Genomic DNA, 13,084 nt, shown 5'->3' with positions numbered 1-13,084 from the left:
AACAAATGTGTCAGCTAGGATGAGCCTTAAAGTTTTTGTCAGCTAACATTTGTGTCCCATGTGCCTCTTCCAAAGTTCAAATATGTTTTTTGTCACTGTTCTGCATCATTATGTTTTGTGTGTGCTAAAGCATAAAGGGCCATTCTCTGTGAGCTCCTTTGTGACATATTAACCATGAAATGTTAGAAAATAGTCTTTCTAAACATTGTAGAGTGTACTGTTCTTGTGGCTGTATGTTAAAGCACAAAGTGTGTAGGATTTAGTGGCATCTAGTGGTGAGGCTGCAGCTTGCAACCACATCAATATCCCTGGCCTCACCCCTACGTTTTCAAGCATGCAGGAGAACCTACAGTGATGGTGAAACTCACAACAAAGGTGAAAGGCACTTTCAAGAGCCAGTGTATGTTTGTTCTATTGTAGAAACATGATGGTAGAACACGGTGGACGTCTTCTCTCCTTAGATATAAAGAGCTCATTCTAAGATGACGAAAACAGCTATTCTTATCTTCAAGTGCTTATACACTAATAAACATACTTATGAATATTATATTCCATTTCTGCTATATTCTGCCAATAGATCTCTTACACATTGTTCCCTTTACAGCTGCTCTGGCCAGATGTGATAGAAATCCCCAGCTTTGTAGCTGCCTAAATCCCCATTCTATTCCAGCAGTAGTAGTGCACAGGTTTTGAATGTCTCCTGTTTCTCACCTGCAGTTCTCAGGACTTTAGCTTTTTCTATCTGCAGCTCTGGTCCCCATTTCTCCCCAAGAGTGCCCTCCAGGGTGAGACGCCTGAAGGCCTGGCTCAGCTCGTCCTGCTGCTCCTCCTCTTGTGTCCCATCGCTGCATTGGCTCAACAGGTGGGACGCCAGGGCAATGTTGCCTTTTTTCCGGGCAAATTTGACAGCAGTCAGACATAGCTCCATCAAGTGACCATCTATGGAGGAGGAGTAACCTGGACAAGAATGGAGATGGTGAAATCTCACACCTTCATGTGGACAAGTACAGAGTATTTCCAGGGGCCGAGGTCAGTACACATTCTATATCAGCCTTATTTTACTGTTTAGCAATGAGCATATCAGAGCTATGGTAAATTACTGCTGAAGCAAACCCAACAATTCCTGTTGCTGCTTCACATTGAAAGAAATGCAGTTTTCCCTCTCTCTCTTTAGACACGTTCAGTCCCCCTCTGCAAAAGTTCTTCTGTATACCTGGGTTCATAGAAAGCATCCTTTAGTCTCCAAAGAGACCAGGTTTTAATCGTTGCTGTCATAATGATTCATTTTTTATTTTCTTGTATTTGTCATGTCTTCCATAAACCACTGAAACTCTGACCCAAACATTTTATGGAATAACACAGTCCACAGCATGCATAGGCGTACTGAAGTTCTACAGCTGAGAAAATATAGTGCCAAAGCAAGGGGCCCTCTGACTGTAAAGTACAGCACTGAAAATATCATAAAAGAGAGTGCACTTAAAGTGATATTAATTTTTTTTTAGTTGGGTGGATAAAATACATTTTGCTGCTGACCCTATCCACAGCACACTGCAGCTAAACTACCAGCTACTTTCCATTAAATGACGCTTCACTACACCAAAGCTAGCCCCACAGTGTAATGTAGCAAACTCAGCTACAGCAACATGGAAAAACAAGAACCAATTTTTTTCCAAGTCAATACTATCTCAGTGATCAATAAAACTGCCAGTCAAACAGATACACAGGATAAAAATATTAAGTTCAATTGATAATTAAACAATAAACTGTGTGGTCTGACAACAAAAACATTTGCTCCATATAATAATGCAAAGCAGATGTCACGAGTGTGTGTATGTTCATCTATGTTTGGAAATGTGTGTGTGTGTTTGTGTGTGCGGGCATAGCTGTGCTTCATAGGTATGCTTGATTTGACTTTATAATTCAGACTGCACATTTGTAGGAGAAACTAAGTTTTGTCAATATTCAATAACTCAACTAAAAATCTCTTCTCTCCGTGCTCATCCTCATCCCCATTTCCATCAAGGAAACTCAGGCTTGCTTGTCTCTCTATTCCCCTGCAGCAGAGACGTCATAGGCTAGGCATCAGACCAAGAAGTTGTATCTGATGTCATCGTTAGACAGAGGTACTTTCAAGTATGGTGGTAGTGTAACTTACTGATCCTTAGCAGCTTTATTACAGACTGCTGCACTGACTCAAAAAAGCAGAGGAAAACAAAGTTTTTGTGAATGTTACTTGATCAATTAAAGAGCTAAGCTACTGAAAAGTTCTATAATTTATATGATTCAGGAAACAGCAATGCAACTACCATTACTGTCATGTAACCCCACTTCAAGAAACCCGAACTATACTTTTGTGCCATGTTCTGTGATGTTCTCTGCTTCTGATTTCCACTGTGGCAATATGAAAATGTAAAAAAAAATGTGGATGACAAAACTTGTGCAAAAGAAACTTTTCAGTGTGCAATCTTGAAAAGATAATGCCAATAACTGCAATTAGGAAGGAGCACAACTGTAATCTGATCAACAGAACACTGTCCTGAGTTGAGGCCATTAATACTGCTAATGCATCTTTTCTAGTAATCAATAATTACCTTTAACTTTGTGGAGGAGCTGTCTCTGGAACATGGTGTATCTGAGAGCTTGAAGGAAAGGCTGCACATCCTGTTGCTTACAAGAGCTCAGAGCCTCACTGTATATAGGAATCACACAGTCCTGCAAAGAATACAAACAAACAGCTCGCTATCTTCAGTCAGAACAACAGTGAAGTTTACTTTGTAGTGTTTTTACGTATCTGTTTACTTCAGTTAACATTGCCTCTGAGCAGCCCAAACAGGGCTTATGTCAGGATCAGACTACATGAATCTAGCCTGGTTTTAAGACGAATCTGTAATGGCTGACCAATTACCAGCGCCATGGCCAATCGTGAATGACAATCAGGTGTCTATACCTGTGCAGCAGGACATGCTGAATGACCTGATTTGGGACACCCCACAATATCCCACAACATCTCAACAAAAAGTCGAGCATGTCAGACTTCTGTCAGTTTGATTGACAGTTGCTTCACCCGCTTCCCCGATGACATCTGAACTTGTGCGTGATCATGGAATAAGACCTGCTGTGATTGGTTGGGGTCAAACGCATAGTCTTGCCAGTCACTCGACCAAGACACAGCAAGAGTCTATGGCACTGTGATTGTTAGATCTGACACGGTGATCATCGTTAAAGCCAAAATATTATGTAGTATGATCCTGGCCTTAGGAAGCAACATACTACACCGATTTCTCAGCTGCTCCATCATTCAACGGTATTAGTATTTTGGTGTTTTTAAAGAATGAAAGTCTTCATATTTGCTGTTTACATAATTTACATTTACATTACTTGGTGTCCAAAACAGTAAACACTTCAGACATAAATAAACAATAAAGATTCCTAACATAAATATATTCCATTTATATTACATTCAAATAGAAAGTGTGGGTGTACATACTTCGTGTCCAGTCAGTGTGTTCTCCAGTGTGGCAGTGCAGTGGAGCTGCAGGGTGGGCAGGGTGGGCAGGGCATCAGACAGAGTGAGGGTGGACAGGCGAAGAGGACCCAAGCAGATCCGTCCAGTCTGTTTCAGGCAGCGCACCAATGTACTGCAACATCACATCACATGATTTACGAAAAGACTGCATAACTCTGCCATGTGATTGGAAATGTACCATAGACTGTATAAAACATGGATGTGGTTTCTGTTTCACCCACAGGTTTCTGAAGAGTCATTGTAAAGCTCAGTGACAGCAGCTATGACTGTCGCACTGTGGCAGTGCCTGACTCCGCCTGACTCCGCCTGACTCAGCCTGATTCCCAGCTCATTCAAAAGAGGGGCAAAGAGGAGGAGCGTGGGTGGAGCTGAGGTGGGCTGAATGAGGTCTGGTTTATGAAACCTAGTGGCTGGCTGTCACTCAAAGTTGACATGCCCATAATTATGCATAACTTTAAGAAATAATAACATTTAAAAGTTCTATAAAAATTCACCCTCTGTACAGCTGTCATGAATGGAGAAATTAGCTATAGAGATGAAACCGGTTTTGTACTATGCTATAAACATTTTTTATTGCTATTAACGTAATTTGGGAGTTTTAATATAGGGATCTATGGAGGCTTGTGGAGCTTCTGAAGCCAGCCTAAGTGACCTTTCAAAGAACTGCAGTTTTTGGCAGTTACGTGTTTGCTTAATTTTTCAGCCCGGGACGCTGCCGCCTGAACTACACTAAAAACAAAAGCAAAGAATGTTCACATCAAAATTTGTAAATCAAGTCCAACAATGAGAAAATGTCTTGGTTTTATTGAGGAATGCTTCTGAACATTGACAGTTTTTTCATTAAAAACTAGAACCACAGTCTTGGAACAGCAAAGCTGCAGTTCCATGTCTATCCAGACTCATATATGTAGTGAAGACTTTGAAGGAACATAACAAAATATATTAAGTGTATTTTCTGAAGAAATGGAAGTTATCACTACACTGACATATTTCCAGTGAGAAACATGCTGTCTTCACTATGGTGACTTCATCACATGGTGCAACAATAATCACCTGAAGTGTTTGCTGCTATGGATGTTGCTGCAAAGAAGCTACAAAGTCTAATATGAGGATGCTACGCACACATCTTCAATCTGGCAGCACATAAGATCTGTACAATCACCAGAGTTTCAAGGTGGACAACCAAGATTACGGTCACCAATTCAGTATCTGGCCAAATTTGAATTATGGTCACAACTTCCCCTTCTGATCCCGAGTTATAGTGTTGAAAATGTTTCTGCAGAACATGATGATGTCACAGTCAAGCTGACCTTTGACTTTTCGGATGTAAAATGTCATTGCTTAACAGACGGAAATAGAGACAGACGTATGTATGGACAGATGGACATGGCAAAAACATAATGCCTCTGGCCATGGCCAGCACGGAGACCTAAAAAGGCAACATGAGTGAGTAAGGACCAGTAAGCCAAAGCAGTAAAAAGTGTTTTTAGACCACTTTATCTGCTGTGTCAGAACTGTCTGTCAAGCCGCCAAAAACTTTCAGAAACCTCCTCCCTGACAAATTTCCCATGTCAGACTGGTCCAACCATTTCTGCGACTTAACGAAACTGACATTCACACTCACTTCATGCAGTAGTCTGCCAGCTGTGCAAAGATAAAGAAGGAGCTAGGATGTGAACTTCTCACTGGTTCTCTTTTTCCATTTGTTATAGAACTTTTTGTGGCACTTCTAATATTTACAATCAAGCACAACACGACCGTCCAGGAGAGAAAGAGTTTGACATGTATGCCCAAATATTTACACAATATTGTGAGAGGCAAGCACGTCTTACGAACTAGTTTTGTTATAACATAAACTGACTCATAGGGGTTATGTTAGGGGAACTCTGAACCCTTCAGAACCTGATACTGGTCTCTGTTTCCAGTACACCTCTAGAAGTGAAACACACAGGAACTAAAGCACACATTAGTGTGAACACTCACTCTGGATTGGCTGTGGTCCTCTGCTCCTGTTGTTGGATGGCCTTGGTCATGGCACTAACAGCGCTGCGAAGGAGCTGCACCTCGATGGCTCTCTGCAGCTCAGCTGGATCTGGACTCATGGAGGGCAGGAGCCGCTTCAGATCTGAAACACACATACACACAAAGTTTGCACACCTTTCCTTGTTAGAACATTGCATTGACTTCCATTCATGGCTGACAGCCTAAACCAAACGCTAACCTTAAGCTAACCTCAATTCACACTTTTCCCCTGACCCTAACGAGAACTACAGACATGATGCTTTGCTTCATCAAGAACGAGATTTGGTCACCATGATGACCAGCTGTTGCTGAAGCTGGTGATGGTTTCTATTACATTGCACTAAAAATATGGTGATTACCATACTGCCTTGGTGGTATCCTTCAACACAATATAATAAAGTTGTTATTGCAATCAAAACACAAAGCACTTAGAGGATTTACTCTTCATTTTAAAAAAATCTCAGTATTGGGAAATTTATTATCATTTTCAAATCTGTAATGCACTTACCCAGCTTATCCTTACTGCTGGAGAACGAGCTATAGTCCTCTCCGGGCAAGAGCTCCAGCTGAGCTCCACACTCAGCCAGATCTCCCTCTTCAAAGCGGCTCAGAGCCTGAATGTAGTTGAAATCAGTCCTCAGGTTGATGCTGACTGGATTGGTGGAGTTCTGTTTAAGGGCATGGATGGTGGCCTGCCACTCCTTTACAGAAGCCCAATCACAGAGTGCCACATAACACTGACAGGCCTTGTTGGCCAGGAAGTTGATCACCTCAGGAGGGCACTCAGTAGACTTTAACAGCACTGTCTTCTTGCTGTCACCTTTTCAGAGTAACCCACACACACACACAATCAACTCATGTTGTAGATGTTACAGTCTTCACAGTACTATTTATCAGAGACAAGACACCAAAGCAAATTGTAAAACATATAATCATTAGGAACATTACTTTGTCACATCAACTCAAAGATATCTAAAGCTAAAAAGTTCAGTCAGTATTATGATTACTGAAAATGAGCATTGTTTTAAAGCCATTTAAACTGCATTAAGGACTCCACATTAACTACTGCAAGAGCAGTAGCACTGTTGCAGTGACTGAAGATGTATTGTTAAATGTCTATTAGTGACTTTCAACCAAATGCTACAGTCATGTGAAAAATGAGGACATCCTATGAAAACGTGTTTTTTTTTTTTTTTTTTACAAATTTAAACATATGGATATTTCTTACCTACTTTAAAAATACTGAGAGATTCAAGTAATATAACTATACAAGTAAAACTGAAGAAAATATTTTTAAAACCTTCTGTAAAATGTAAATGTAAATGTAAAATAAAAATGCAATTTCTGTTGAGGAATAAATTAGGACACTGCTTAACCTGAGGACACTCAGGTTAGGGTCAGGTTAGGGACATTGTCACTCAGCATTTTGAAAGAGACTTGCCCTATTTAACCCTCAGTCATTCAGTTTTTATTTGTACTCCTGACTGTTGACGTGAGAGTGAACACCATGGTGAGATCAAAACACCTGTCTGAGGCCTTCAGAAAGAAGATTGTTGCAGCGTATGAGTCTGGTATGGGATTGAAAAAGATGTCAAAAGATCTTGAAATCAGCCATTCCACTGTCTGGAAAATAGTGTACAAGTGGAGGACATTCAATAACCAGGTCTGGCCATCCAAGCAAGTTTACCCATAGAGCAGACCGCAGGATGCTTAAAGAAGTCTCCAAAAACCCTAAAATCTCATCACAGGACCTACAGCAGGCACTGGCAGCTGTTGATGTGAAAGGGCAAACCTCTGCAAACAGAAAGAGGGCTAGAATCCATGAACTCTACAGTGTATCAGAGGGTGCATGAAGAACATGTGAGACCATCAGTAAGAGAACTGAAACTGAAGCGGAACTGGACCCTGCAACATGACAATGACCCTAAACATAGTAAATTCACCAAGTACTGGCTGGAAACTAAGAATTGGAGAGTCCTGGAATGGCCCAGTCAAAGCCCAGATCTTAATCCCATTGAGATGCTGTGGGATGACCTGAAACGGGCTGTGCATTCAAGAAACCCCTCAACCCCCTCCACAGTTGCTGCGGCAATACATATCTTTTATATATTTTTTCTGCATATTTTTTCTTTTGTATAGTCGCTTGTATAATATGTACATATATACAGTCAACTTTTATTTTGTATTTTGTCGTTTAAATTTCTCTGCTATTTTTCTTTCCAACTGCTATTACATGCTGCTATAATACCCACATTTCCCCAGCTGGGGATTAATAAAGTTTTATCTTATCTTAAACATCACACATGTTAAAGCATTCTGCATTGAGGAGTGGGGAAAATTTTCCTCAGACAGATTTCAGAGACTGGTAGAGGGAGAGAGAAGCGTCTCACTGAAGTTATTTCAGTCAAAGGGGGTAGCACTAGGTACTAGGAGATAGGGTGTCCTAACGTTTTCCTCAGTGAAAATATGCATTTATGGTGATTATGGTGATGTCTTTTGCTTAATGAGAGAAACAGGGTTATTTTCTGTTGTTTACCTGTAATTAGATCACTTTCTTTTCCAGAGATTAATAAAACAAGATTAGACTTCGATATGTGAACATTTCTTAATGAATAACTGAATATGTATTGGAGTGTCCTTTTTTCACATGACTCTTTATTATATAATTAGGTTATTTAGATGGATAAACATGCCTTCACTTTGTCATTATGTGTTTTGATATGCAGCTTCATGGGCTAAAATCTGATTTAGGTTTAATCCTTGTGATGTCCAGCGGTGCCGCCAACCCAAGGCTGGAGGGGCCTCAGCTTTCTAATAAATTCGCTGACCTTAGCAGATCAATTTAGAAGTAACAACTGAAGTGCAAACATAAAGGGAAATTTTATTTTATGGTAGCTAGACTACATTAAACGTGCATGTTTGCTGGTTACCGTTGCTGGTGTGTTTGGGGCTGCTTGTGTTGCTGGAGATTTTCAGCAGACAGCATTCAGAGCCTTTGATGCTGCAGTCCATCCCTGTAACTGCAGACATCTGATCTTGATACTCCAGAGCTGCCTTCTCAAACCTACAGACACACCCACACACCATTTAGTTGAGGACAACCAAAATAAAGTAACTTGGAGGGATTTCATTGAGTATTTGGCTGAGTTGTGAGGATGTTTGTTTATGGTAGCATTTCTTACCGTCCCTCAGCCTGCAGGGCGACTGACGACAGCCAGCCAAGACTCCTGCCAGTGGTGATGAGGCTCCAGGCTGCCAGGCCCTGGATGGCCTCGGGACAACGTAGCTCACACAGAGCCTCCACCAGCAATGTCAGTGGGACCTCCAGCTCTGGACCCTGATTAGCACACCAAAACATTCCTCTCACCAGGTGACACTATTATCAAATGATCACATACTTGTATATTGCTGCCTTTACACACCACCAAGGACGTGCACTCATGGAAGCAACAGATGTTCCAAGCATGTGTCTAGTCCTACCTCCACAAATACAGCTGCAGCTCACCAAAATGTCATCTCACATTGTCAATGTAGGCTATTCACCTGAAAGATTCACAAAACATATGTATATTTGCACTGACCTGGGTTCCGCTGTTCTTAATCTCTGTAAGCAGGTCAAAGCCGTGGCGAATGGTTACTGCTGGTTGGCCAGAAAGAAGACCGACCCTCATCAATGCCAGGCGGATCCTCGTCAGCCAGTCTTGGCATGTCTGACGGTTGGTGTAGAAGAATGTCCTGATGCCCTGAGACACAAAGACAGAGGGATTCATCATATTATATATACACAGGTCAATGACTATTAGGTAAGGGTTGTTGTTGCCATTCTGAAGACATCTTGGTGACAGATATTCAGATTGTGCTCCCTGGTCTCAACACTCCTTCTGGATTATCACAATTATAGACATTGAAATCATTCATCAGTGGTGGAGTTTTTCTTTGCACACCTTTGGGGGGGCCGTGAGAGCATTGGCACAGCCTTCATAGGCATTGTACATGAGCTTCTCCAGGTTTTCCAGGTACTGCAGCAGCAGAGCAAGGCGGAGCTGATTTGAGTGATGACCATCTCCATCACCTCCAGCACCGGCCCATGCCCCAACATCCTGCTCTGGGTTCAGACTGTGGGCAGCCAGGCTCCGGATCATACCTGTAACACAGGGATACAGAAGAAAAATAATGGCAGGCTTGAGTGCAGTGGTAGCATAGAGGCTAAGGCGTTGGCCTTGAACCGCCATGTCCCTGGTTCATGTCTAACTGGGGACCTTTGTTGAATACCATGCCATCTCTCACTTTCGTTGTTTCTTGTCATCTCTCTACTGCCCATCAAATCAATATCAAAAAATATTTAAAATAATGATAATAATTTAGTTTTTTGGAAGTTTAAGTCTCCATTAAATGTCCATAATTTACAATTTACAAAAAAACTGTGAACACAAAACGATCTAGTCTCTTTACCTTCAATAGTTTGGAAGGTGTCCTGAGCTCGACCCAGCGGTGTTCGGAGTTTGGACAGCACAGTAAACTGTGCGGCCTCCCACACTGCCCACTGCCACAGCACCGCCTCAGTTTTCAACAGAGCCCGTGGCACTACACGTGACCTGCTGCCATCTGCACCTCCCCGACCATCCCTTTTCTCCAGCCGCTGGCAACTGTAGTACAGACGCTCCAGCCAGGGATCCTTGCTGTGGGCACAGAACTCAAAGGCTCAGAAAATTTTCTTACAGTGACACCTGTCATGTAGTTATCATGAGGTAAACATAGTGGGACAAATTGACAGCATGACTAACATTGATACAGTAGACAAACACACAAACCAGCGCCATGGAGCAGGTCATCTATCTAAGAAGGACAAAGAGGGAATCCATGACCCTGACTGAGAATGAGCCTTTACTCAGAAGCAAAGAATCAGCATTAACCAAGATCAGTAGACCTTTTTCAGCTATGGGGTTGATGAGATTGCTGACTGCAACCAACTGAACCCCCAGCCTCACCCTTCCCAACGGTGGCTGAGAAACATGTGAAAGGCCCTCTCTAGAGCCAGTGTTTGGTTTGTCCATTCTGGGCTACGGTAGAAACATGGTGGTGCAGCATGGCAGACTCTGTGGCTCTCTGTGTAGATATGAAGAACTGATTCTAAAGAAATGAAAATACAACTATCTAATCACTAATGAAAACATAACTATGAATACATTTCTGCTAACAGATCCCCTTAAAATCTACACACTGGACCTTTAAAATAAGATTTATTACAGCCTTTTAATTGGGTAAACTCTATGATAGAAACATGGTCTGACCCTTGCTGTATCTATCTCTATCCCTGGGACTGTGAGAGCAAGGGCGCACTGACAGTGTGTCTAAAATCTGTGCAGTTGATTGCTCTGTAATAGGTACCCTCCACGGTGTAAGACTCCATATAAGATGAAGCTGATGAGGTCGCTGAAGTCCTGGGGGTGGAAGGTGCTGCTTGGTGCTCGGCTCATGTGGTGGCGGACGGCCAGTGAGATCTCCCTCATCTCAGGGTGGCTGTGGTTACTGTGGATAAACAATTCATACACGTATCATTAATAGAATATAAACCCAACTGTGTGAATGAAATTACTCAGAAGATGAGTATTTCCCTCAGTTTGACAGAATTTTAAAGATTTCATTAGTATTCGATCATGAGATTTCCAATATGAATATTACACATATACACAAGATATCAAACAGATTTGGTTTGTGGAGAACGGGCCCATTTTACTAGAGTATGTCCAGTAGTACAATATGTCTTACCTCAAAGCCACGTCAAGGGGAATGGTCCTGAGCAGCTTGCCATAGGCCTGCCTCACTCTCACAGCTGAGTGGACCAACTGCACTCTGCACACATCCACACACCTATACGCATGTACACACACACACACACACACACACACACACACACACACACACACACACACACACACACACAGACACACACAGACACACACAGACACACACACACCTAAACTTAACAGGGCAGGCAGCCGTCATCCTAGTTTTTTCCCCGATGTCTACAGCAAAGTAAACAGCAGGAAATAGGAATACTTTACAGAACAAAGTTTGTGTGTGCAAGTGTGATGTTCACCTCTGCAACAGCTCAGTGGACAGTGATGAAGAGAGGACCTGTAAGCTGTGGCAGGTCTGAAGGCAGATACTCTGATCTTCATTCAGACCTATACAGAGGAAAGAAGGAGGAAAAATATTCAATAACCTCACTATGTAGGGCTGTACTTAATCTAATTTTTTGACATTCTGAGCTACTGAGGTTTTCAAATCAGCGCTTGAATATCTGTGGTCATTATGCAATGCCATCATCCTAAAATTATATAAATTCTCTAACAAAAATCTCCATTTGAATAAACGTGATTCACGCAATTAAAATGAGTTAGTCTTTTTTTTTCAGTAAATTAACTTTAGAAAAATATAACTTGTCTGCTTCGTCAGCATAAATTCATGTAGATAGCAGGCTAGTCCAATAAAGGCATAAAATAATGAAATAATAATTGGCTAATAACAGGCTTATTGCTGCTAGATCACCCTGTTAATACAGGTCCGTACATCCCATTGTGTGAGTGTGCAAGAGAGCAGTAACTCCAATGCTCTGGAGTTACAGGAAAAAATTGAATCAGACCAGTCAGAACCTGAAAGGATCTAATTCTGCAAATAGTATAATACTAGTAAAGCCTAATCTTTATCTTCAACTGCGCAGAGATAAGAGATTTAAACAGAATGAATACATGTTAGGGCTGTCAACACTTGATGAAAATGATGTTCAATTATTATTCTTATATTTTCTTTATATTTTGAATGTTAATTTTTAGGCATTAAGCCCATAAGAGCAAAACCTATATGAGGCATACTACTTGTACATTATTTCAACATAAATGTCTTTTAAAAGATTTACTTAAGTAAACATTACAAAATAAACAAATAATGTCCTATCCCGTGTTGGTGAATTATTCCCTTGGATCAGTTTGATTTGAATCTCATTTTCAATCGATTAAAGTGACGTTCTGTGCAGAATTTCCTATTGGTGCCAGCCCATGTGTCCTGTATTTTTTTACAATTAGAGTATATTTTCGAATTTAGAATATTTATTGACAGCCCTAATACATAAGGAAAACAATCATTTGAATGTTGATTTTGGATTCAAAAGAACAAGAATGCAGAAAACACAAGGTTAAAATTCTTGTTGGCAATGTTGGGCTCACCATTAGCAAGCAGGCCCCTGCAGAACTTGTTGAAGGAGGGCAGGGAGAAGAGAGGGCTGTAGGTGTCTGACTTCTTCAGCAACACAGAGATTTCCTGAGCCCAGGTCAGCAGCAGCCTCCTAAAACACCAACACAAAGTGTCATAAAAATTATGTCAGTAACATCTGTGGCCTGGTCAAATGCAGTTTTCACTCTTCCCATTGTACTATTACAATTTACTATTCCACTAGTACAAACATTAGCTGCATCTTGTAAGCTGGTTGGCTGGCTGACTCAAATTAATACATCTTAAAAGGTGCTAATGTCAGAC

At 41.3% G+C, this 13,084-nt stretch overlaps 1 protein-coding gene across 2 annotated transcripts in view; it reads right to left on the bottom strand.

Moving 5' to 3' along the window:
• Positions 1 to 13,084, bottom strand: part of smg1 (SMG1 nonsense mediated mRNA decay associated PI3K related kinase) — a 65,102-nt gene that overhangs the window by 25,666 nt on the left and 26,352 nt on the right. For both annotated transcript variants that reach the window (XM_041956291.1, XM_041956292.1), the window contains exons 16-29: positions 12,775 to 12,893; positions 11,649 to 11,736; positions 11,318 to 11,419; positions 10,937 to 11,077; positions 10,001 to 10,227; positions 9,493 to 9,692; positions 9,130 to 9,291; positions 8,731 to 8,885; positions 8,479 to 8,612; positions 6,057 to 6,368; positions 5,510 to 5,651; positions 3,488 to 3,638; positions 2,592 to 2,712; positions 712 to 957 (exon numbers count right to left, since the gene is read on the bottom strand). In XM_041956291.1, the coding sequence (XP_041812225.1) occupies positions 712 to 957; positions 2,592 to 2,712; positions 3,488 to 3,638; positions 5,510 to 5,651; positions 6,057 to 6,368; positions 8,479 to 8,612; positions 8,731 to 8,885; positions 9,130 to 9,291; positions 9,493 to 9,692; positions 10,001 to 10,227; positions 10,937 to 11,077; positions 11,318 to 11,419; positions 11,649 to 11,736; positions 12,775 to 12,893 (2,300 nt within the window). The remainder of the gene's footprint in view (positions 1 to 711; positions 958 to 2,591; positions 2,713 to 3,487; positions 3,639 to 5,509; positions 5,652 to 6,056; positions 6,369 to 8,478; positions 8,613 to 8,730; positions 8,886 to 9,129; positions 9,292 to 9,492; positions 9,693 to 10,000; positions 10,228 to 10,936; positions 11,078 to 11,317; positions 11,420 to 11,648; positions 11,737 to 12,774; positions 12,894 to 13,084) is intronic.

The sequence above is a fragment of the Chelmon rostratus genome, chromosome 17 (assembly GCF_017976325.1).
Source record: "Chelmon rostratus isolate fCheRos1 chromosome 17, fCheRos1.pri, whole genome shotgun sequence".
In the NCBI taxonomy this organism is placed as follows: Eukaryota; Metazoa; Chordata; class Actinopteri; order Chaetodontiformes; family Chaetodontidae; genus Chelmon; species Chelmon rostratus.
Note: the sequence above shows the minus strand (reverse complement) of the source record. Positions and strands in the feature narration are given on the sequence as shown.